This window comes from Syzygium oleosum, unplaced genomic scaffold (genome assembly GCF_021117445.2).
Source record: "Syzygium oleosum isolate NSW1041296 unplaced genomic scaffold, Sole_v2.1 Sole_v2.31, whole genome shotgun sequence".
Classification (NCBI taxonomy): domain Eukaryota; kingdom Viridiplantae; phylum Streptophyta; class Magnoliopsida; order Myrtales; family Myrtaceae; genus Syzygium; species Syzygium oleosum.
Genome location: NW_026607515.1, coordinates 721,908 through 746,161, shown reverse-complemented (window position 1 = coordinate 746,161; position 24,254 = coordinate 721,908). Strand labels below are relative to the sequence as shown.

Sequence of the window (24,254 nt, the reverse complement as noted above, 5' to 3'; positions counted from 1 at the left end):
ATTTATGTCCAAACATCTTCATGAATGGCAAAAGTATTTTCCATTCATTTATTTCGTAAGAGATAAAAACGATTAATTTTAAGAAAATACTTTTCCAAATCATTCATTTTCCGCGAAATAAGCGGAAGCAACAAGTCCATCCAAGCCCATCCAAATTGGGATTAGTATGCATGGACCATTTGGTTCAGCTGTCCATGAACCAACCCCACCTTCAGCTATGGATATTAGCATGTTAGAATCTATCTGGAAAAGTCGATAATTTATGAAAGAACATTACAAGCAGAAAACCCATTTGCTAATTGATCCATAAAATCCATAATTGAAAAACAAAAACAGCACCAAAAAGGAAAAAAATATATGTATCACGTTGCTTGAGAGAAAGAGAGAGGCAGAACAACATATCCAAATTGTCAAAATCAGAGAGAGCTTATTGGAATGGATGGACCACTTGAAGATAAGAAGATGCCAAAAGTTACGTACGTGTAAATAACTTTCTATTGGTACAACGCAGCATGTCTCGTTCGGACCGGCCATTCGATGTTCGCACTTGACTTTTGCGCAGCGTTCGATTGCCATGCGATGCGATGGACAATATCACGATGAGGATGTCATTCTCTCGTTTTTTTGCGTCCACGTTGTCCACACCAAACCTTGCTTGTAGAAAGACTCCAAGGACAAAAGACAAACATTGCTCTTGTCTTAATAGACCGGTTGCGATGTCAACGATTCGATTCGGTTTTCTGTGATACATGAATCGAAATTTCTGGGCATTTGTTCGCCCCGACCCGAAACTCGAACCGAACCGTATTTGACCCGAACCGAAAACACGGTTCGATTCGGTTCGGTTTCCTGATTCTTTTTTTTTCTTTTGGGACGTATGCCCTTTCTCTCTCTCCTCTCACCGTGTCCTTCTGTTCTTGTTTTTTGGCTTCGGGGCTCCCTCCTTCTTCAGGCATCCCCTTTTTCTCTCTCCCTGGAGTTCCCTTCCGCCCTTCGAGTTCCCTCCGGCGAGTTCCCTCTTCTAGCTACTTAGCAAGTTCCCTTCCGCGTAGCGTGGCCACAACAGGTTTGGAGCATGGCCGGCCCGAACCGAATCGTCAAACTACCCAAATTCCTTTTCTTCCCCAACCGAATAAGACCTGAACCGAATATTAATAGATTAATGCATATAGGGAATTAGCATCATCATGTGTAGTTTTTTTTTTTTGTCTCCCTCCTCTTTTCAATGTACATGTGCACGCGGTATTTACGAGGATCGAACTCCAGATTTAGTACTCTGCTACTCCATCCCCAATCCTTTTACCAACAGCGCCACAGGTCTGTCTGCTGACTATATGTATACAATTAGCATTAAATTGGGTAATCAACGAGTTGATTCGAAATTAGCTGACTAACTTAGTGTACTAAGTTGGCAACACTCCCCATTTTCATGCACACTACTACTATCAGACATGTATTTTCAAAACTAGACACAGGATTTTGCTAAAATGTTCTTGAGATTCGCTCAAGACCCGAGTTCAAATCGTCACACTTATATCTTATTTTGATACCATTCTAAAACCATGAAGATATACGATTTCGGTGATCGCTCATTGTGTCTCGGAACATGAATTATCACATTTTTTATAGAACAAGGTAATTGAAGGGTCTTGAACATGAGTTAAGGAAAAAAAAGATGAAGCCATCAGTAGCCAATAATCATGCGGTTTTAAGGAAATAGTACACCTATATCTACCGAAGAAACTAAAGTAAAGAGGCCCGTAATGCTTTTGCAACCAACAAAAGTAAAGAGGCCCACACCTCCAAGGCTCCATTACTAACCCAGGAAGTACAGCTTCATCGAATGATTCGAGATTCGTCGGGACTTTCGATAATGACACAAATAGTCTTTGAATTTTGGCCAAATATATAATATGATTCATGAACTTTAAAGTTGTTCAATGTTGTCCTTGAACTTTAACTCAATCTATAATGTCATCCATGAACTTTTTATTTGTTCAATATAGTCCCCGGACTTTTGGTAAAAGTAAATTTAGTTCCTGGACTGTATGAAAATGTTCAATGTTATCAAGTCTCACGAGGCACAGGAACATGATCCGATGATTAATTAGACATACACACCTGATCTTCTTAAACCTTGAAGTCCATGAGAAAGTTAACTATATACATTGCAAATATACCTCTCTTCCATGTATCCACTCAAATCTTTCTGAACTCAAAAAAATGAGAGACAGATGAGGCTTTGAATGCTCCATGATCCATAACATATCCCTTATACATTGGTGCATCTTATTCTCCTTCAGATTTTACCTCGCGACGATAGCTCATACTTGGCAGATTCTCAGAGCATCATCTAGTTCTATATGACATTGATTTGACATGTCGTCGACGCCTTCGTGATGGAACAGAGAGTCATACTTCTGAATCTTCATACTCAGAACTCACTATGAAACTGGGAAATGCCAATGTTATGTCCCTGCAAAAGGTGCAAAAAGAGAAAGAGTTGTAGCATAAAACTCGTGCAGATTAATCGCGTTCACAATGCGGTGCCCAACACAAGATTGACGAACCAACATGACCAGAGACTGATGTATGGCGGACAGTTTTTGTGTTATCTTTCTCTTTACAGCGGTTTTAAAGTATGAAGTAGAGAGGCTGTTCGTCGCATTGATGTGACCTATAGGTTCATCTCGTTCCGGTTTACTTACTTTAGATATGGAAGAGTCATATTTCTCATCAGAGAAGGATTCTTCAACACAAAGTCCTTCCACTCTTCCTGATCAATCCGTCCGTCATCTTTTGTATCGGCTTCCTTAAATGTCTGTTAATTCAACGACCGGTTTCAGAATGTTTAAAGTACCGAACCAAGGATAATTTGCACGTGAAAGTTGAGTACCGCACCTTATCCACGATGGTTTCCACGACATCCTCCATGAGTACCAAATCTGATTCGTGAAGAAGTGCCAATACCATTTCCTTCAACTGTAAATTGAAACCGAGATTTATTATGCCACTCCATGAGAAATTAAGAACAATTTGAGCAACTGTCAAGATGTCCATGCAACAGCAGAAAAGAGGAGATACCGTCCTCACCTCTTCTCGCTCGATATATCCGGTGTGCCTCAAGTCATACAACCTGAAAGCAACTGTGGAAAATGTTAGAAATTAAACCAGATTCATTGGAAGTTGCCGATTCATTAAACAAGTTACCGAAGGCCGTTTGACTTCCAAGAATGGTGCACGCATTCAAGAAGAGTCTTTATTGTAGTATTGTTTTTTCAAAGAGTCCGTTCGTATTTCTATTTCTTGACCGTTCGTGTTTCTAGGTCTAGTTAATATTGTGTAAATTCCTAGGAACCTATCTCCTTGGAACGGTAGAGTTCATTTATGAGTCATTTAAGAATAAGTCTAAGAGTCATGTAACAAGCCTATAAATCGGCATGTTTTGTACTTTACCAAAAAAAAATCGGCATGTTTTGTAATTATTTTGATAAGGTGAAATAAAGAAAACAGAGAAGTCTATCCATCTCCTTCTCCTCCCCGAGATTATGTGAATTGAGAGTGTTTCACCTTCGAATGTATCTCAACAAATTAAATTGGTATCAAAGCTTACAGTTTATGATCATGGCCTCAACAAACAATCAGCTTCCTCTTCAATACCTCGTCTTATCAAAGAAAATTATGGTAATTAGGCTGCTAGAATGAAAGCTCTTCTTGGCGCCTATAGTGTGTGGGAAGTTGCCAACACCGGCTATGATGAGCCAAAGGACGATGCCACGTTGAATCAAAACCAGAGGAATGCCGTGGAGAAAGTTCGAGCAAAAGATCAATATGCCTTGTCAATCATCTATCAAGCTTTAAATGATTTGATGTTCGAGATGGTGTCGAATGCTACTACTTCTAAGGAAGCATAGGAGATTCTTCACAACACATACCAAGGAGTGCAAAAAGTTCAGAAGATTCGCCTTCAAACTTTGAGAGATGAATTCAAAGCAATCCGTATGAAAGAATCCGAATCGATTACCGATTATTTCACAAAAGTGTTGGCAATTGTCAACCAAATGAAAAGAAATGGAGAAGATGTTCCAAATGTTCGTGTTGTTGAGAAAATTCTTCGATCCTTAGACAAAAAGTACAACCATATTGGCGTTGCAATCAAAGAGTCCAAAGATCTTGATGCCATGACGATTGATGAGCTCATGGGTTCATTACAAGCCCATAAAGAAAGATTCAGAAGAAACAAGAATGAACTGATGGAGGAAGTACTCCAAACTCGGTTGACCATTTGAGATAAGAAGGAGCAAAGTAGAAATCCCGTGCAAACTCAAGGGACTAATCAAGATCGTGATCAAGGTCGAGGCTAATGTCGCTTTCAAGGAAGAGGTCGTGGACGAAGCAGAGGAGATATTGCTCGAAATAATGGAAGATACCAAAATTAAAGAGGTGTTCGTGGAAGAGAACATAACTCGAGAGGGCAATGGTATGATAAATCTAAAATTCGATGTTATCATTGTAATAAACTTGGCCATTATGCTTCTGACTATTGGAACAAAGAGAGCAGCACAGCAGACGAAAAGGCAAACTTGGTGAATGATGCCGAGCAAATTCTTTTATTGGCATTCAAAGAAGATGAAGGAGGACAAAATGATACGTGGTACTTGGACACCAGCGCAAGCAACCACATGTGTGGGCGAAAGGAGATGTCTGCCAAGTTAGATGAGACAGTCAAAGGGAAAGTCTCGTTCGGAGATAATTCCAAAATTCTCGTCGAAGGCAAAGGTACAATTCTGATTCGTTTGAAAAATGGTGCACATCAGTTTATTACTAATGTTTATTATGTACCAAAGATGTCAAGCAATATCTTGAGTTTGGGACAGCTTCTGGAGAAAGGTTATACTGTCCACATGAAAAATCTCAGCCTTGTGTTAAGAGAAAAAAATAATAAATTGATGGCAAATGTAAAGATGTCGAAGAACAGAATGTTCACTCTCAATATAAAGAATGAAATGTCTCGATGCTTAAAGACATGCGTTGATAATCCTTCATGGTTGTGGCATTTGAGGTTCGGCCAAATCAATTTTGGTGGACTCAATTTGCTTTCTCGTAATAAGATGGTTTATGGTTTACCACATATTGATCATCCCGATCAATTATATGAAGGGTGTGTTATCAGCAAGCATTCCAGAACTAGCTTTCCAAAGGAAGTATATTTTCGAGCAAAGAAGCCACTTGAGTTGATTCACTCTAATGTGTGTGGCCCAATCACTCCTCAAACACATCGATATTTTGTTACTTTTATTGATGATTTTACTCGAAAAACTTGGGTGTATTTTTTGAAAGAAAAGTCAGAAGTGTTTGATACTTTCAAACAATTCAAGAGCTTAGTTGAAAAAGAAAGTGGCTATTTATCAAAGCCATAAGGACAAATCGAGGAGGAGAATTCACCTTGGCCATATTCAACAAATTCTGTGAAGATCATGGTATTCGGTGATTCTTGACGGCTCCATATTCTCCTCAACAAAATGGCATGGCTAAACGAAAAAATAGAACCACTCTTGATATGGTTCGTAGCATATTGAAAAGCAAAAATTTGCCCAAGGAGATTTGGAGTGAAGCTATTATGTGTGCTGTTTATCTACAAAATAGATGTCCTGCATATGGATTTGAAGGCGTAACTCCACAAGAAGCATGGAGCGGGAGAACATCAAATGTTTCGCACTTGAGAACTTTCGGGAGCATTGCCTATGCTCATATTCCGGACCAGAAAAGATTGAAGTTGGAAGACGAGCAAAAAGCTCATTTTTATCGGGTATGATTCATCATCCAAAGCCTATCGATTATTTGATCCTAACACTTTGAAAGTGTATATAAGCAGAGATGTCAAGTTCGATGAAGAAGGAACGTGAGAAGAAATTCAAAAAGATAAAGCAAATGCTCATGGTGATTCAAGCCAAATGGAGTTAAAGGATCTCTCTTCACCTTCTTCTCCGATATCTTCTTCAAGTTCATCACCACCAACTTCTTCAAATGGTGTCGATGAACCGCTAGTGCCAAGATCAAGGAGATTATCTGAAATTTATGAAGCTACCGATGAGCTTCACCTTGTATGCCTTCTTGCAGATTTTAAACCGCTTATCTATGATGATGCAGCCAAAGAAGAAAAATGGAGAAAAGCCATGAATGAAGAAATTGAAGCCATTAAGAAGAATAAGACATGGGAGCTTTCTAATCTTCCGAAGGACCAGAAACCGATCGGTGTGAAATGGGTGTACAAGGCTAAAAAGAACGAGAAATGAGAAGTGACAAGGTACAAGGCTATATTAGTCGCGAAGGGATACAAACAAAAGGTTGGAATCGATTATGATGAAGTTTTTACTCCTGTCATCTGCATGGAAACGACTAGACTAATCATTTCTATTGCCGCTCAAAATGGCTGGCAAATTATCAAATGGATGTCAAATCGGCATTTTTAAATGGCATCCTTGATAAAGAGATTTATGTCGAGCAACCCGAGGGATTTATTGTGAAAGGTCATGAAGATAAAGTGCTAAGATTGAAGAAAGATCTATATGAGCTTAAACAAGCACCTAGAGCGTGGAATTCCAGAATCGATGCCTATGTCACAGCAAATGGCTTCTCTCAATGTCCATACGAACGTGCACTTTATTTGAAACAAGATAAATGTGATGTTTTATTGGCTTGTTTATATGTCGATGACCTTGTTTTTACAGGAAATAATTCAACAATAAGGCATCGATGGTGAAGGAATTTAAGATGACGGATAATGGTCTCATGAATTATTTTCTTAGCATCGAAGTGAAGCAAAGTGCGGGTGGGATTTTTATTTCCCAAAAAGGATATGCAGAAATATCCTTGAAAAATTCAACATGAAGAATTGTACAACGGTCAATACACCGATGGAGTGCGGAACCAAGCTCTCGAAGTTTGACGAAGGTGTCGTTGTTGATCCAACGTACTATAGAAACTTGATTAGAAGCTTGAGATATTTGACATGTACGAGACCGGATATCATGTATAGTGTTGGAATTGTGAGTCGATACATGGAGAAACCGAAGTCATCTCATCTTAAAGCGGCAAAGAGGATACTTCGCTACATCAAAGGTATGATTTCTCATGGGTTACACTACTATCAGTCTTCATCCTTTCGGCTTAGAGCTTATTCAGACGGTGATTATGGTGGGGACATCGATGAACAAAAAAGCACTACGGGCTTTGTGTTTTTCTTGTGTGACACCACTTTCACCTGGTCATCAAAAAAGCAACCTAGTGTTACTCTTTCGACATGTGAAAGTTGAATATTGTAGCGGCATCTTCATGTGTTTGTCATGCAATATGGTTGAGAAACTTCTCAAAGAAATTCATGTGGAGTAGTTGAAATCGATAGAGATTTTTGTTGGTAATGTTTCTGCTGTTGCTTTGGCAAAAAATCCAATTTTTCATTAACGAAGCAAACATATCGATGTTCAATATCACTTTATTCGAGAACATGTGAACGAGAAGGAAATTGAAGTGTCACATATGAAGACTGGAGATCAAGTAGCAGATATTTTTACGAAACCTCTGAAGATCGATGCTTTTCAGAAGTTCAAGAGTTTGCTTGGAATGATTGATGGAAGAGAATTTGGTTTAAGGGGGAGTGTTAGAAATTAAATCAAATTCATTGGAAGTTGCCGATTCATTAAACAAGTTACCGAAGGCCGTTCGACTTCCAAGAATGGTGCACGCATTCAAGAAGAGTCTTTATCGTAGTATTGTTTTTTCAAAGAGTCCGTTCGTATTTCTATGTCTTGACCGTTCATATTTCTAGGTCTAGTTAATGTTGTGTAAATTCCTAGAAACCTATCTCTTTGGAACGGTAGAGTTCATTTATGAGTCATTTCAGAGTAAGTCTAAGAGTCATGTAACAAGCCTATAAATCGGGATGTTTTGTAATTATTTTGATAAGGTGAAATGAAGAAAACAGAAAAGTCTATCCATCTCCTTCTCTTCCTTGAGATTATGTGAATTGAGAGTGTTTCACCTTCAAATTTATCCCAACAGAAAAGTCTCACAATTCGGCTATCGTAGCTACTCATGTTAACATTATGTTCCAACAGGAAAAAGCAATTTAAATCGAATTTTAGTGAAAATTAAAAGGTAAAAGCTGCATAATGGGAACAAAAGAAAAAAGAAAAGAAGGTATATTTGAAGTTTTCTTACATGCAATCTTGTCTTCCGTTGGTGCATTCGGGTGAAAGATGCCGAGCGATCTTACGAATTCCCCAAACTCAATGACCCCATTCCCTTTCATATCGAACAAATCGAATATCTGCAATATATGATACCAATGGTTCATGTATCAGCAGTAAAAAGAAAAGAGCGTCAGTCTAGTGAATGAGAAAATTCACAAAAAAGTTGTGAGTGGCACTTTGTTAGATCAATATTATTTGAAATTTCCATTTCTTTTTATCTAAGTCTGGCGATCAACTGTATCAGATTACAGGATATAAATGAAAGTAAAAGGATCTCCGTCGAGTCGAAGTGAGTCTAGATTCCATACCCTGTCGGCAAAAAGATTTCTCCGATTTCTGTTCCCGAAAAGAGCAAGCTGAAACTCTTCCTGCTCAATGTACAGCATAAATTGCAATGATTTTCAGCATTAAGTAGCAGAAACAAGTGCATAATTAACCTTTTCGGAGTCTTGTGATCATGCAAGACTTGGCTAGAAGTAGATGACCCAGCGAGCGACAACTGATAGCCAAAGGCTGAGAGATTTCACTCAAGTATCAAATGCAGGTTCAAAGCACACCTTGTGAATAAGCCCGTCGGCAATAATTGAACTACTTAATTTTTTGAAGAGCACGTATAAGGCCTCGACTTCGCTTGCAGTAACTGCAGTCAAGAAACTTGAATGGATGAAGTGATGAAGGAGGGTAGCATCCCAGTTTAATTACCCATATGACTTTATTGAAGAGCCTATAAATAATACTTTCCCCATCTGTCCCCGATGAAGTAATTCTGAACTGTATGCAAAATGAGGGTAGAGGAGGTGACAATGCTCGATCGGATGAATGAGCTTCTCGAGAATGGACAGGTTAAGAATCAATCGGAAAAGACAATCCGGGTTACAGTAAACCTTCATCAGAACAATCTAAAGGGAAGTAAATGCAGAAACTTGACATCTAAAGGATGGACACTTACAAGGTGTTGCAGCAGCAAGAACTTTAGGCTCTTCATATCCAGGTGTATGCCCAGACTTCTTTGAAATAACGCAACCCATGGCAACTACTTACCTTGCTCTTTTCCCGTATACATCTGTGAGCTCGAAACAGTGAAACTGTCCAGCCACACCTGCCAATGCCAGTTCACAGGAGCATGAGATGCTGCAAAATACTGATTCAGCTCAATTTGTGAGATCAAAAGGTTTTCTTTTACTGCTCAGATTTTCAATCCACGCGATTGCTCTTCTTAGGTCTGCAATGACTGTAGAAGAGATTGCACCCACTGGTGTCGCGGAATTGATGGTCAACACTGCGAAATCAGGGTCTAGACAACCTCATGCAACACAAAATTCAAGAACGGAGGGTGTCCACTCTAAATAGAGATTAATTGTAACTCGGAAAGGTGTCTGGTATGGCTGAGTCATCTATGTATCGAGATAGATGACACATGGACTCTGTGTATGATTGTGTAAAACTTGATTGCTAATACTTGGTTATCCGAAAACATAGAATCAATCTGCATTTTCGCTCTTGGTAAGCAGAACATAAGCCAAGGTTCATAATTTTGTAGGACATTGAATCATCACCCCTCAAATGTCACATAATCTTTCTTCAACATTCTAGTTATGGTGATTCAGACTGTAGCAGGTCTGCCATGAGACAAACTTGCAAATTTTGAGCTCAATATGAAGTATCCCCGTACCCGCACCCATGCCCATGTCTTATCCTATAGATGCGGGTACATCGCTTCAACATGAGTCAGAGCAACCTCGACGGACACAAAGAAAAAGAAAAGAAATTGTTGAAAGAGCATTGTAGCTTTGATTCGGTTGCTGATGTATACTTGAATGTACACTATCATGGTATTCGCTGTTGATAGCGAACACCGCGCATCAATAAATCACCAAATTAAAGGTCGAGAGCACCTATGTGTCTAAGAGCAAGAAACCGACCCAATAATAACAAATCTCCCATTTTTGGGTCTTCGATACAATCATTTCTATGTTAGGGAAAACTATGAGTCTACGAAGATGAGACATGAGTAACAGGTTTTTCAAAGCAGAACCATGACCCCAGAAAACTGTAGAAGTTGGCAAAATAAGCTGTTTTTCCCAACACAATGACCAAATAGACTAAACCAGAAACAAAGAAACTCTGATCTCAAAAACGATGTCTGCACAAAAACTTACCACGCAAGCGGCTCAAGAAAAATTTACAAAACATGAAAAAAGAAGATGGAACTAATCATCTTTAAATATGAAGATTCTGACATATATCCAGGAAAGAAAAGAATTTATGCCTCAAGGTTGATGGAAGCAGCTGTGCACGGTACGCGCATCCAATTAATTCCCAACTTACAAATTGACAACAGTGTATTACACAACAAAAAAAAACGTAAAGAATTTGAAAAATCGTTTGAGGAATCAATATGAACCGTTCTCATGAGGAAGAGATTATGCAAAGGAACCCAATATCTAATCGCCCGTTAAAACCGCCGACAATGTGGAAAAAAATATCCTTTAAATCGTTCTCTCATAGGACCACATTCTTAAGAAGCAAAGACAGATTTTTCGAGCTAATCTAGCTGATCTTTTATTTCTCAAAAGAGAAAGTCCATGTTAAAATAATGAAATGAACCTTTCACTCCAATCAACTTCTCTTTGTTTAACTTTTGTTAGACTCCAGCCATGTACAGAAGGATATGACTTTTGGAGGCTTCCTACGTAACAATGAGAAAGACTGCTCAGTGGAATCGAATTCCCAAGAGAAAGAATAAACTCTTATAAACCATTTGCTAGACGAAAATGAAGGGTAACTCCAACTCGAACTGTCATATCAGAATATCGAATTTATGTAATCATCCTTTCTTTCCATTTACGACCAGTTAAAGCAAATAAAGATCAAGAAATTTACCAAAAGAGGGAGGAAAAGAAAGAGAACGAAAGAAAGAACTTTGCCCTGCATTTGCATGGAGGAAAACCGATGAAAACATAGACAAGGAGCATGAAAGCTTTTGATTCTTTCTCGTGTTTTGCTCAGCAACCCCAAGGAGCATAAGCGAAAGGAAGCAAGGAGAATCAAAACCAGGAGGACAACAGGGCAAGTCCTTGAAGTGGGCGGATAACATCACAACCCCCATCAATGACTCGGAGAGAGAGAGAGAGAGAGAGGAGTCGAGGACTGACCAGAAATTGGTGACGGAGGAAAGGAAGAGAGACGTGAATTTTTGCGGGATTCTTTCTCGTGCTCTGTTTTTATCTATGGGGGAATGGATTTCCTAGATATTTGGTTGCTCTGCACGTCTTGGAACTTCTCTGAGAACAGAGAGCAGCTTTCTTGGTTCATGTGTCTCCCTCCCTCCCTCTCTCTCTCTCACTCTCGCTGTCCTCCCATGGAAATCTGTTGAGCTTGCGACTTCGCTTTCGAACTGCCAAATGGGGGGAGCTATCTGTGAACTCGCGGAGATCGACGTGGATGAAGAGTTGAGAGTTCAAAACTTGTCTTCCTCCACTTTGTCTTGTCCTGCAGTTATGGCCAAATGTATTTCATGGACGGACGGATCCATAAATTCTGTGTTGAATCTGATTGGGCTAACTCGGATCCACCATGCAAATGGTAATTTTTTTAAAGTGTAAGTATTCAACAGAGTTCGCAAGAATAAGGATACCACGGCTGACATAACTTTTTTTTTTCGATTATTTAAGTGATATAACTTTTAAAAAACGTTCACTTAAATGTCGTACGTACTTGTGGTGAACGTTTTTCAAAAGTTATGACATTCAAATAATTAATTAAAAAGTTATATGAAAAAAAGTTATGGTATCAAGTGAGCGCCGTACATAAATTATAACATTCAAGGAATTGAAAAAAAAAAAAGGTTATGACATTCAAGTAAGCGCCGTACGAAAGTTATAGCACTTGTGATGTCCTAACACCCTCTACCATGAGGGCAAGAGATCCTAACCTTATACTCACAAGAGTTCGGCAAGGCTCTAGCAAGAGTCGCACGACACTCACTCCTCCTACTGTGAGAGTAGGAGATCCTAACCTTCTACTCACGAGAGTTAGGCGACCCTCAAGGAGTTATTTAGCGCCACATCAACATAAGATGTCTTTCTGACCAAAAAAAAAAATACAAAATGTCTTTAAAAAAAAAAACACAAAATGTCCGTCATGTCCACATCATCTTTATAACAGCATCGATAATTGTTTGCAAAAATAAACTTCGAAGGCCAAATCACACAACTAGTATAATTTAGACGATTAAGAGTGTACATAATCCAATGTTGTGCTGTGCATATATAAGTGCAAATTGAGAATATTTTTCGCAAATATAGGAATTCAAGGGAGGGTTGGCTTATTGTCATTAACATGCATACGTGCATATAAGTGCAAGATAGCTTTGATCCCATGTTTCACGAGGTGCAAACAATTTTGTGATTGGTCATCCTAACTTTGATCCTCAATTTAGGTAACTTTGAGATTGTTGCATGATTTTATCGAATTAGAGGTTAGCAATCTAAGAAGGGCTGTCCTTTCCTTCATTCCTGGTTGGAGGAAATCTTCTGCAATTGTGCCTATGACTGTAAGTTGCAAAAATCGACATCACTCGCTTTCAATTTTAATTGAATTAGCCTTCCGATAATGTTAACAACTTATATACCGCAAATTAAAAATATGGTCGGAGAAGTTTCCTCCAATAAGAGGTGGAAGAATATATTCAATTCAAGACTTAACGAGTTCTTTTTGCAAATGCACCACATGAATAAGTTGACATTGGAGAATGAGATTACTTACTCTGTTTATTTTCATAAATAGTTAATGTAGTTGATTGTAAATTAAGAAAATTTTCCTTCTTTCCCCTTTAAGATTAACCCATTTTGAAATATTAAATTTTTTACCGCTAATAATTCTCTAGTAGCATTTTACACTGGATATCAAGTTTCTCTTTCTTGCTTATTGGCGTGTATTAGCATAAGGGTCATGTTAAGAAATGTCTTGAAGCACTTTTTAAGGATACTTTATAGCAAAAAAATTTGGTTTTCAAATAATGGATCGTACATATTGCAAGAAAAGCCATTAGATTCAAAATTAGGACTTTTCATATTTAATCTACTTAACGGTTGTCTTGAAAATAATCTCTATCGAAACTCTCTTTGGAAAATCTTCATTTCTTGCATAATGTTGTTTGCCAGCGTACACTGTTTGATATGTAGAAACTTATTTAATTCAAATCACGTACTATTCATTAGATATATAATTTCAAAGTAATATATATATATATTACATGGGTTAATATCACGAAAAACTCAAAACTGATTTATTTATGACAAATTTACCCCAAACTAATTTTTTTAACCACGAAAAATCCAAAACTGGTACACTTATGACAAATTTATCATCCGTTAAATTTGATTAATACAAAAAAAAAATCACAAACTTGTACACCTGTGACAAACGGAGGGTAAAACCCCAAACCAATATATCCGTCAACTGCCACGTGTCATTTAACTCAATGACTTGACAGTAAAATTTAACGGAAACTAATATATGGTAAATTTATCACATATGTACCAGTTTGGAATTTTTAGTAGTAAAAAACTTAATTTTTGTTAAATTTGTCACAAGTGTATTAGTTTGGGATTTTCGGTAGTATTAACCCATATTATATAGAGAAAGAGAGAGAGAGAGAGAGAGAAATACCCCGACACCGACACCTTATGTAGATTGCATGGAGCATTATTCACGTGTTGTGACCATACAACGAATAATTGGGCCATGATCATGCATGCCTTTTTTTCAAGACTTTTCATTGGACTTTCACATCATTGTTTTTTCTTTTCTTGGATATTTTGTTTTTTGCCCTTTTTCATGTCGCTGATGAGGGAGCAGTAATGGCGATTGGAAAGGAAATCATCAAATGGATCAAAAAGGGTGAGGCGTCGAGTCGGTCCACGCCACCAATTCAAGGTCTCCCCTTTGGCTTGTCCGTTTATCCTGGATTAAAATAGCCAACAAGATAAAAAGAAGCACTTTTGCTTTTGCTTAATTTTGTAAAGGAGAACCGATACCTTTAATCTCATAAAATTACTAAGAAAATTCTAAATGATTCTACATGTGCATTTATTTCGCAAAAAATAAATAATTTAAAAAATATTTTCTTAAAAATAATCTATTGTATCCCTTACAAAATTGAACGAACGGAAAAAAATTCCATCATCAATGAAAATATTTACACATAAATTATTGTCGATCATGAAACATTTTTCATTGACTAATTATTTTAAGCGATATAGACGATCAGTTTTAGGAAAATATTTTCTAAATTATTTATTTTTCGCGAAACAAATGGAGCCTACACATCAATATTTCCATATTTTGTAATTGGGCATTATTGTCAAATTTTGACTTTTTCTTGGACTTTTTTTTTTGGTAACCGAAGATCTGTCGCCATTCCCCGGGGACGAGCCCGCACAGGTAATCGGGGCGTCTATACCTTGGGGGAGACTAGCCCAGCAACCCACCGCCAGAGCCCCCCACTTAAATTACGGAACCAACGGGGATTCGAACCTAAAACCTCTCTGAGGGAAGGAAAGTGCCCATCAACTCGGCCATGCGCAGGTGGGTCTTTTTCTTGGACTTTGTACCTCAAACTTTGAAATTAGGCTTGGACTTAATTTTAAGTACCTCAGATTTTCAGCGTCGAAGTACCTCACGATTTTAGAAATATATGAATAATAACATTGAAGTCACTCTAATTTTTTCATGACATTTTAAAGTTTTGGGTTAATACCACAAAAAACCCTAAACTGATACACTTGTGACAAATTTACCCCAAACTAATTTTATGACTGTAAAAAACTCCATCCTGGTACACCTGTGATAAATTTACCCTCCGTTAGTTTTCGTTAAATTTTACCGTCAAATTGCTGAGTTAGATGGCATGTGGTAGTTGATGGATGTATCAGTTTAGGGTTTTACTCCTCTGCTTTTTACATATTTACCAATTTATGATTTTTCGTGTTATTAATTCAATTTAACGGAGGGTATATTTGTTACAGGTATATCAGTTTGGGGTTTTTGACGGTCAAAACATTAGTTTCGGGTAAATTTATTACTAGTATACTAGTTTGGGATTTTGGGGTCAAAAAATTATTTTAAAGTAAATTTGTCACATGTGTATCAGTTTAGAATTTTTTGTGGTATTAACTCTAAAGTTTTTAGCCTTATGAGGGCAAATTCAAAAGGAACCTTTTGGTCCGGCGCAACGGGCTTTCATTATCCCCGTAAAAGTAAGAGAACATGTTACTTTAAATTTTTGAAAGTATGAAAACGGTAATAGTGATTTCAAATATTATTTAATTTATATCTTAAAAAAAATTTGAAGGGCTCAATATTATTAAAATAAATTTCAAACCTTAACCATTAATAAAAAAGCCAAAAAGTCGTCGCTGAACTTTTAATTTAGGAAAAATTCCAATTAAGGACCCTAAGTGGGGTCAAATTCTCAAAAAAGGGTCCAAAGTGAATATTGTGTCAAATAAGAGCCTGAAGTGCCCAATCAGTTTCAAATAAGGACCCGAAGTGCCCAAAAAGTCTCAAATAAGGACTGACTCCCGTAAAAAATACCGCTGCCGGCGAGAAAGTTACTATTCCGGCACCGAACAAGAACTTTTTAAATTTTTATTATTTTCTTTATGTTTTTCCTTTTCTGTTTTTTTTCTTTTCCTTTTCCTTTTCTTTTTTTTTTTCTTCTCTTCCTTCGCCTGCCAGAGCCGAGGCCGACGGAGGTCGCCGACCTCAGGCGAGGCCGCCCTCGCTGACGTCGGGCAAGGGCTGCCCTCGCCTGGGCTGGGCGAGGTCGCCCTCGCCGGCGTCGAGCGAGGCCGGCCTCTCGCCCAGCCCAGGCGAGGGCAGCCCTCGCCCGACGCCGGCGAAGGCGACCTCGCCCAGCCCAGGCGAGGGCGGCCCTCACCCGATGCCGGCGAGGGCGGCCTCGCCTGAGGCCGGCGACCTCCCGTCCCGGCCCGCCTCTAGCAGAGGAAGAGAAGAAAAAAAAAGAAAAGGAAAAACAGAAAGAAAATAATAAAAATTAAAAGTTACGTTCGGTCTGAACAAAACTTTTCTCTCGCCGGCGGCAGTATTTTGGCGACGGGACCCGTGTCCTTATTTGAGACTTTTTGGGCACTTCGAGTCCTTATTTGATACCGATTGAGCACTTCAGGCCTTTATTTGACACTATGTTCACTTTAGACCATTTTTTGAGAATTTGACCCCACTTGGGGTCCTTAATTAAAATTTTCCCTTTAATTTATTCAATGCAATCCTTGAACTTTTGGTATATGTTCAATTTAGTTTGCGGACAATATTAAACATGTACTAAACGTCTAGGGATCACATTAAACAATTTAAAGAGGCTAGGGATGACATTGCACCTTGGGCTAAAGTTCAGGGACCGCATTGAATAAATTAAAAGTTCATGATCACATTGCATATTAGATCAAAGTTCATGGACCATTTATGTCATTTTCTCAAAAAAGAAAAAGTCGCACAGATTATCCTCAAGTGCCTTGTCATGGGCTGAATTTAGTTTTCGTTGTCTTTGCAAAATTCCGATTGCGATCTATGTACCCGCACATAAAATTTTAGGTACGTGCACGCGTAAACAAAAAGAAAATTATGTCAAACGAGCATTATTCTCTTATATGTCGGGTATGACAATGATTTGTATATTCGTGTTAGGTAGGATGGAGGTCCCTCAAAATTAACATTGACGTTTCTCGTGTGCTTATTGATAAGTGCATATGATGCTGATCGACAAAAAAATATTCATGGCAAAGCGAAAAAAAAAGGCAAGAAATGAGAAGATATTTAATAATTAGCCGATGGGTATAGCGTCGACCGTCCGTCGATTAATAACCCCTATTTGACTTGATTACAATATTAATTTTAGGTTTAGGAATTCCGAATCAATTTTTCGCTCTAGCCAAAAGATTGAGAAGATGGTTGCACATTCATACATAAAACAACACCATGACATCAACTTGATACATCCGAATCGATTACACGTAATTAGTATTTAGAAATTTGGCATGTGAGGCATGCATCTTGAGACTGAACATTAGAGGGAGTAGATTTCATCTTAATCAGAATCTCCCTAACTACATAATTTATGAAGGTCATCCGATACATCATCGCATCAATAATAAAGCCTTTGACCTTTGTATTCGTTCGCCAAATCTTGTTCAGTTCCATCCGAGGGTTTGATCATTCCTTTCGTGCTGAATATTTAAGGGGTTGTGTGATCATTCCGTAATAAATCGACATATTACGTACAGGGCTATAGATTTAAATTAAATTGAAGAACAAGTAAAACCCAATCGAGTGTACGCTAACAAGGGCTGCTAGACAACAATGATTTTGCGCGGTTATTTTCCGTAATAAAAGTTAACCATATACATTGCAAATACGCCTCTCTTCCATGCATCCACTCAAATCTTTCTGAACTAAAAAATTGAAAGACACGAGAGGCTTTGAATGCTCCATCAATCCATAACATATCCATTGTCTCCACGCCGCTCTGTCGATAAAATGGCGGTGCTGCATCTTATTCTCCTTCCTGCTTTCAGATTTTACCTCGCTCCAACGACAGCTTGTACTAGGCAGGTATTCAGAGCATCATCTAGTTCCATATGACATCGATCCGACATGTCCTCGACGCCTTCATGATGGAACAGAGTCATACTTCTGAATCTTCATACACAGAACTCACTATGAAACTGGGAAATGCCGATGTTATATCCCTGCAGAAGGTGCAAAAAGTAAAAAAGAGCTGTAGCATATAACTCGTACAGAGTAATCGCGTTCACAATGCGGTGCCCACCACAAAATTGACGAACCGACATGACCAGAGACAGATGAATGGTGGACAGTTTTTGGGTTATCTTTCTCTTTACAAGGGTATTAAAGTTCAAAGTAGAGAGGCTGTTCGTTGCATTGATATGACCTATAGGTTCATCTTGTTCCGGTTTACTTACTTTAGATATGGAAGAGTCATATTTCTTATCAGAGAAGGATTCTTCAACACAAAGTCCTTCCACTCTTCCTGATCAATCCGTCCGTCATCTTTTGTATCGACTTCACTAAATGCCTGTTAATTCAACAACCGGTTTCAGAATGTTTAAAGTACCGAACCAAGGATAATTTGCACGTGAAAGTCGAGTATCGCACCTTATCCACAATGGTTTCCACGACATCCTCCGTGAGTACCAAATCCGATTCGTGAAGAAGTGCTAATACCATTTCCTTCAACTGTAAATTGAAACCGAGATTTGTTATGCCACTCCATGAGAAATTAAGAACAGTTTGAGCGACTATCAAGATGTCCATGCAACAGCAGAAAAGAGGAGATACCGTCCTCACCTCTTCTCGCTCGATAAATCCGGTGTGCCTCAAGTCGTACAACCTGAAAGCAACTGTGGAAAAGTCTCACGATTCAGCTATCATAGCTACTCATGTTAACATTATGTTCCAACAGGAAAAAGTAATTTTAATCGAATTTTAGTGAAAATTAAATGGTAAAAGCTGCATAATGGGAACAAAAGAAGAAAGAAAAGAAGGTATATTTGAAGTTTTCTCACATGCAATCTTGTCTTCTAATGGTGCATTCGGGTGAAAGATGCCAAGCGATCTTACGAATTCCCCAAACTCAATGACCCCATTCCCTTTCATATCGAACAAATCAAATATCTGCAGTATATGATACCAATGTTTCATGTATCAACAGGAAAAAGAAAGGAGCGTCAGTCTAGCGAATGAGAAATATCACAAATAGTGTCACTTTGTTAGATCAATAGTATTTTAAGTTCCCATTAATTTCTTTTTATCTAAGTCTGACGATTGACTGTATCAGATTACAGGACATAAATGAAATGATCTCAGTCGAGTCGAAGTGAGTCCAAATTCCACACCCTGTCGGCAAAAAGATTCCTCCGATTTCTGTTCCGGAAAAGAGCAAGCTGAAACTCTTCCTGCTCAATGTACAGCATAAATTGCAATAATTTTCAGCTTTAAATAGCAGAAACAAGTGCATAATTAACGTTTTTAGTGTCTTGTGATGAAGCAAGACTAGACTAGAAGAAGATGACCCAGCAAGAGACAACTGACAGCCAAAGGTAAAGAGATTTAACTCAAGTATCAAATGCAGGTTCAAAGCACACCTTGTGAATAAGCCCATCAGCGATAATTGAACTACTTAATTTCTTGAAGAGCACGTATAAGGCCTCGACTTCGCTTGCAGTAACTGCATTTAAGAAACTTGAATGGTCAAAGTGATGAAGGTGCGTAGCATCACAATTTAAGTACCATATGACTTTTTTTTTTTGTCCGTCTTATCTTTAACTCTCCAACTTTTGCTCTGCCTCTTGCAGAGCGCGAAAGTCAAACCCCGCACTTGTGATACTAGTGTCCCCACCCCCCAATCCCTTTATCGGCAGGGCCGCACAGTTTAAGTACCATATGACTTTATGGAAGAGCCTATAAATAATACTTTCCCCATCTGTCCCCGATGAAGTAATCCTGAACTGTACGCAAAATGAGTGTAGAGGAGGTGACAATGCTCAATCGGATGAATGAGCTTCTCGAGAATTGTCAGAGTAAAAATGAATCGGAAAAGAAAATCCGGGTTACAGTAAAGCTTCATTAGAACAATCTAAAGAAAAGTAAATGCAGAAACTTAACATCTAAAGGATGGACACTTACAAGGTGTTGCAGCAGCAAGAACGTTAGGCTCTTCATATCCAGGTGTATGCCCAGACTTCTTTGAAATAACGCAACCCATGACAACTACTTACCTTGTTCTTTTCCCGTTTACATCTGTGAGTGCGAGCTCGAAACAGTGAAACTGTCCAGCCACACCTGCTTATGCCAGTTCACAAGAGAATGAGATGCTGCAAAATGCTGATTCAGCTCAATTTGTGAGATCAAAAGATTTTCTTTTACTGCACAGATTTTCAATCCACGCGATTGCTCTTCTTAGGTCTGCAATGACTATAGAAGACACTGCACGTACTGGTGCCATGGAATTGATGGTCGACACTGCGAAATTAGAGTCTAGACAACTACATGCAACACCAAATTCAAGAACGGAGGTTGTCCACTCTAAATGGGGATTAATTGTACAACTCAGAAAGGTGTCTGGTACGGCTGAGTCGTCTATGTATCGAGATGGATGACAAGTGGACTCTGTATATGAGTATGTAAAACTTGTGTGCTAATACTTGGTTTTAGGAAAACATAGAATCAATATGCATTTTCGCTCTTGGTAAGCAGAATATAAGCCATGGTTCATAATTTTGTAGGACATTGAATAATTATTCCTTGAATTTCACATAATCTTTTTTCGACATTCTAGTTATGGTGATTCAGACTGTAGCAGGTCTGCCATGAGACAAACTTGCAAATTTTGAGCTCAATATGAAGTATCCCTGTACCCGCACCCATACGCATGTCCCTATAGATACGGGTACATTGCCTCAACAGATGAGTCGGAGTAACCTCTATGGACACAAAGAAAAAGAAAAGAAATTGTCGATAGAGCATTGTAGCTTTGATTTGGTTGCTGATTTATACTTGAATGTACACTATCATGGTATTCACTGTTGATGGCGAACACCGCGCATCAGCAAATCACCAAAATAAAGGTCAAGAGCACCTATCCGTCTAAGAGCAAGAAACCGATGTAATAATAACAAATCTCCCATTTTAGGGTCTTTGATACAATCATTTGTATGTTAGGGACAACTATGAGTCTAAGAAGATCAGACACGAGTAACAGGCTTTTCAAAGCAGAACCACGACCTCAGAAAACTGTGGAAGCTGGCAAAATAAGCTGTTTTTCCCAACACAACGACCAAATAGACTTAACCAGAAACAAAGAAACTCTGATCTCAAAAACGACATATCCTTAATGCAGACAGTTTGAGGTCAATTTACATGAGAAATGCACAAAAACTTACCATGCTAGTGGCTCAAGAAAAATTTACAAAACATGGAAAAAGAAGATGGAACTAATCATCTTTATGTATGAAGATTCTGACATATATCCAGGAAAGAAAAGAATTTATGCCCCAAGGTTGATGGAAGCAGCTGTGCACGGAACGCGCATCCAACTAATTCCCAACTTACAAATTGACAACAGTGTACTACACAACAAAAAAACGTAAAAAATTTGAAAAATCATTTGAGGATCAATATGAACCGTAAACTAAAAGCAGTCTCATGAGGAAGAGATTATACAAAGGAACCCGATATCTAATCGTCCGTCAAAACCGCCGACAACATGGAAAAAAATATTCTATAAATTGTTTTCTCGTAGGACCACATTCTTGATAAGCAGAGACAGATTTTTGAGCTAATATAGCAGATTTTTTTTTTCTTAAAGGAGAAAGTCCATGTTAAATAATAAGATGAACCTTCCACTCCAATCAGCTTCTCTTTGTTTAACTTTTATTAGACTCCAGGCATGTACAGAAGGATGTGACTTTTGGAGGCTTCCTACGTAACAATGAGAAAGACTGCTCGGTGGAATCGAATTCCCAAGAGAAAGAATAAACTCTTATAAACCCTTTTTCTAGACGAAAATGAAGGGTAACTCCAACTCACACCGTTATATTAGAATATCGAACTTATTTAGTCATCCTTTTTTTTTTTCCATTTAGGACCAGTTAAGCAAATAAAGATCAAGAAATTTACCAAAAGGGGGAGGAAAAGAAAGAGAACAGAAGAAGGAACTTTGCCCTGCATTTGCAGGGAGGAAAACCGATGAAAGCATAAACAAGGTGCATGAAAGTTTTTTATTCTTTCTAGTGTTTTTTTTGGCAAAACCCAGAATCGATGGAAACTGCTAGATTTTGCCGATGCTCTCTGCATTTGCTCAGCAACCAAAAGGAGCATAGGCGAAAGGAAGCAAGAAGAATCAAAACCAGGAAAACAGGGCAAGTCCTGGAAGCGGGCGTAAAACGTCACAACCCCCATCAATGACTCAGAGAGAGAGAGAGAGAGAGAGAGAGAGAGAGAGAGAGAGAGAGAGAGAGTCGTGGACTGACCAGAAATTGGTGATGGAGGAAAGGAAGAGAGACGTGGATTCTTGAGGGATTCTTTCTCGTGCTCTGTTTTTATCTATGGGCAAATTTCCTAGATATTTGGGTGCTCTGCACGTCTTGGAACTTCTCCGAAAACAGAGAGCAGCTTTCTTGGTTCATGTGTCTCCCTCCCTCCCTCTCTCTCTCTCACTCTCGCTGTCCCCCATGGAAATCTGCTGAGCTTGCGACTTCGCTTTCGAACCGAGGGGAGCTATTTGTGAACTCGCGGAGAGCGACGTGGATGAAGAGTTCAGAGTTCAAAACTTGTCTTCCTCCACTGTGTCTTGCCCTGCAGTTATGGCAAAATGTATTGCATGTACGGACGGATCCATAAACTCTCTGCCAAATCTGATTGGACTAACTCGGATCCACAATGCAAAAGGTATAAGAATTCTGTAGAGTTTTGGGAACATGGAAACCACAACCGACGTAACTTTTTTTTGGACCATTTGAATGCTATAATTTTTAAAAAACGTCCACTTAAGTGTTATAATTTTCAATCCATCACTTGAATGTCATAACTTTTTTCAAAATATTCACACAAATGCCATAAATATGACGTTCCATGATACTTGTGGTGAACGTTTTCAAAAAATTATGGCACTCAAATGATCGATTAAAAAGTTATATAATACCTAAGTTATCGGAAAAAAATATTATGATTATTAAGTAAGCATTGTACATAAGTTATAACACTCAAGTGATCGGAAAAATAATTTATGGTACTCAAGTGAGCGTCGTACAAAAGTTATAATACTTAAGGTGTCCTAACACCCTCTACCGTGAGGGCAAGAGATCCTAACCTTCTGCTCACGAGAGTTAGGTGAGGCTCTAGCGAGAGTCGCACGACACTCACTCCCACTATGTGAGGGTAGGAGATCCTAACCTTCTGGTCACGAGAGTTAGGGGACCCTCAAGTAGTTATGTAGCGTCGTGTCAACACAAGATGTCTTTCCGACCAAACAAAAATACATAAGATGTCCATCATGTGCCACATCAACTTTTTATAGTATCGATAATTGTCCACAAAAATGAACTTCGAGAGCCAAATCACACAATTAGTATAATTTAGACGATTAAGAGTGTACGTAATCCGATATCGCACCGTGCATATAAGTGCAAATTGAGAATATTCTTGCAAATTTAGTGAATTGAAGGGGAGGGTTGGCTTATTGTCATTAACATGCATACGTGCATATAAGGGCAAGATAGTTATGATCCCATGTTTCATGAGGTGCAAACAATTTTATGATCGGTTGTCCTAACTTTGATTCTCAATTTAGGTAACCCGTGAGATTGTTGCATGATTTTATCGATTTAGAGGTTAGCAATCTAAGAAGGGTCATGCTTTCCTTCATCCCTGATTGGAGGAAATCGTGTCTCTGATCTAAAGTTGCAAAAATTGATATCACTCGCTTTCAATTTTAGTTGAATTCGCATGCGGATAATGTCAACAACTTATATACCACAAATTAAAGATATGATAGGAGAGTGGAAGAATATATTCGATTCTAAACTTATAAGTTCTTTTTGCAAATGCACCACATGAATAAGTTGATATTGAAGAGTGAGATGACTTACTCTGTTTATTTTCATAAATAGTTAATGTATTTGATTGCAAATTAAGAAAAGTCAGGGAGTTTTCTCTCTCTTTTTCCCTTAAGATAAACCCATTTTGATATATAAATGTTTAACCCGTAATATTTCTCTAGTAGCATTGTATACTGGATATCAAGTTTCTATTTCTTGCTTAGTGGCGTGTATTAGCATAAGAGTCGTGTTTTTTTTTTTTGGTAAATAAGGGTCACGTTAAGTAGTGTCTCGAAGCACCTTCTAAGGATGCTTTATAGTAAAAGATTCGGTTTTCAAATCATGGATCATACATATCACA

The 24,254-nt window shown here is 38.4% G+C and overlaps 2 protein-coding genes across 5 annotated transcripts; both read right to left on the bottom strand.

Moving 5' to 3' along the window:
- Positions 1-2,045: 2,045 nt before the first annotated feature.
- Positions 2,046-22,460, bottom strand: LOC115663905 (calcineurin B-like protein 4). 3 transcript variants are annotated; one of them, XM_056304286.1, is made up of 9 exons: positions 22,328-22,460; positions 9,202-9,351; positions 8,810-8,892; positions 8,561-8,620; positions 8,221-8,329; positions 3,094-3,146; positions 2,902-2,982; positions 2,709-2,821; positions 2,046-2,476 (listed from the first exon to the last, which is right to left on the bottom strand). In XM_056304286.1, exons 2-9 carry the CDS (start codon positions 9,278-9,280, stop codon positions 2,413-2,415), a joined length of 642 nt encoding a protein of 213 aa, XP_056160261.1. In that variant the 5' UTR covers positions 9,281-9,351; positions 22,328-22,460; the 3' UTR covers positions 2,046-2,412. The 3 variants fall into 3 exon arrangements, with proteins under 3 accessions (XP_056160261.1, XP_056160259.1, XP_056160260.1); XM_056304284.1 differs by lacking the exon at positions 22,328-22,460 and adding an exon at positions 11,408-11,652; XM_056304285.1 differs by lacking the exon at positions 22,328-22,460 and adding an exon at positions 10,412-11,061.
- Positions 17,551-22,467, bottom strand: LOC130135351 (calcineurin B-like protein 4). 2 transcript variants are annotated; one of them, XM_056304281.1, is made up of 10 exons: positions 22,328-22,466; positions 20,714-20,777; positions 19,983-20,138; positions 19,442-19,524; positions 19,193-19,252; positions 18,863-18,971; positions 18,645-18,697; positions 18,453-18,533; positions 18,260-18,372; positions 17,551-18,025 (listed from the first exon to the last, which is right to left on the bottom strand). In XM_056304281.1, exons 3-10 carry the CDS (start codon positions 20,059-20,061, stop codon positions 17,962-17,964), a joined length of 642 nt encoding a protein of 213 aa, XP_056160256.1. In that variant the 5' UTR covers positions 20,062-20,138; positions 20,714-20,777; positions 22,328-22,466; the 3' UTR covers positions 17,551-17,961. The 2 variants fall into 2 exon arrangements, with proteins under 2 accessions (XP_056160256.1, XP_056160255.1); XM_056304280.1 differs by lacking the exon at positions 20,714-20,777 and having other exon boundaries at positions 22,328-22,467.
- Between the last annotated feature and the right edge of the window lie 1,787 nt (positions 22,468-24,254).

Coding starts and splice junctions, on each gene's coding strand:
- LOC115663905 (XM_056304286.1), bottom strand. CDS start 9,280: ATGGGTTGCGTTATTTCAAAGAAGTCTGGGCATACACCTGGATATGAA. Junction 8,330..8,560: donor GAAATCTTTTTGCCGACAGG/GTATGGAATCTA, acceptor CATATATTGCAG/ATATTCGATTTGTTCGATAT. Junction 2,822..2,901: donor TGGAAACCATCGTGGATAAG/GTGCGGTACTCA, acceptor TTGAATTAACAG/ACATTTAAGGAAGCCGATAC.
- LOC130135351 (XM_056304280.1), bottom strand. CDS start 20,061: ATGGGTTGCGTTATTTCAAAGAAGTCTGGGCATACACCTGGATATGAA. Junction 18,373..18,452: donor TGGAAACCATTGTGGATAAG/GTGCGATACTCG, acceptor TTGAATTAACAG/GCATTTAGTGAAGTCGATAC. Junction 18,026..18,259: donor ATGACTCTTCCATATCTAAA/GTAAGTAAACCG, acceptor CACCTTCTGCAG/GGATATAACATCGGCATTTC.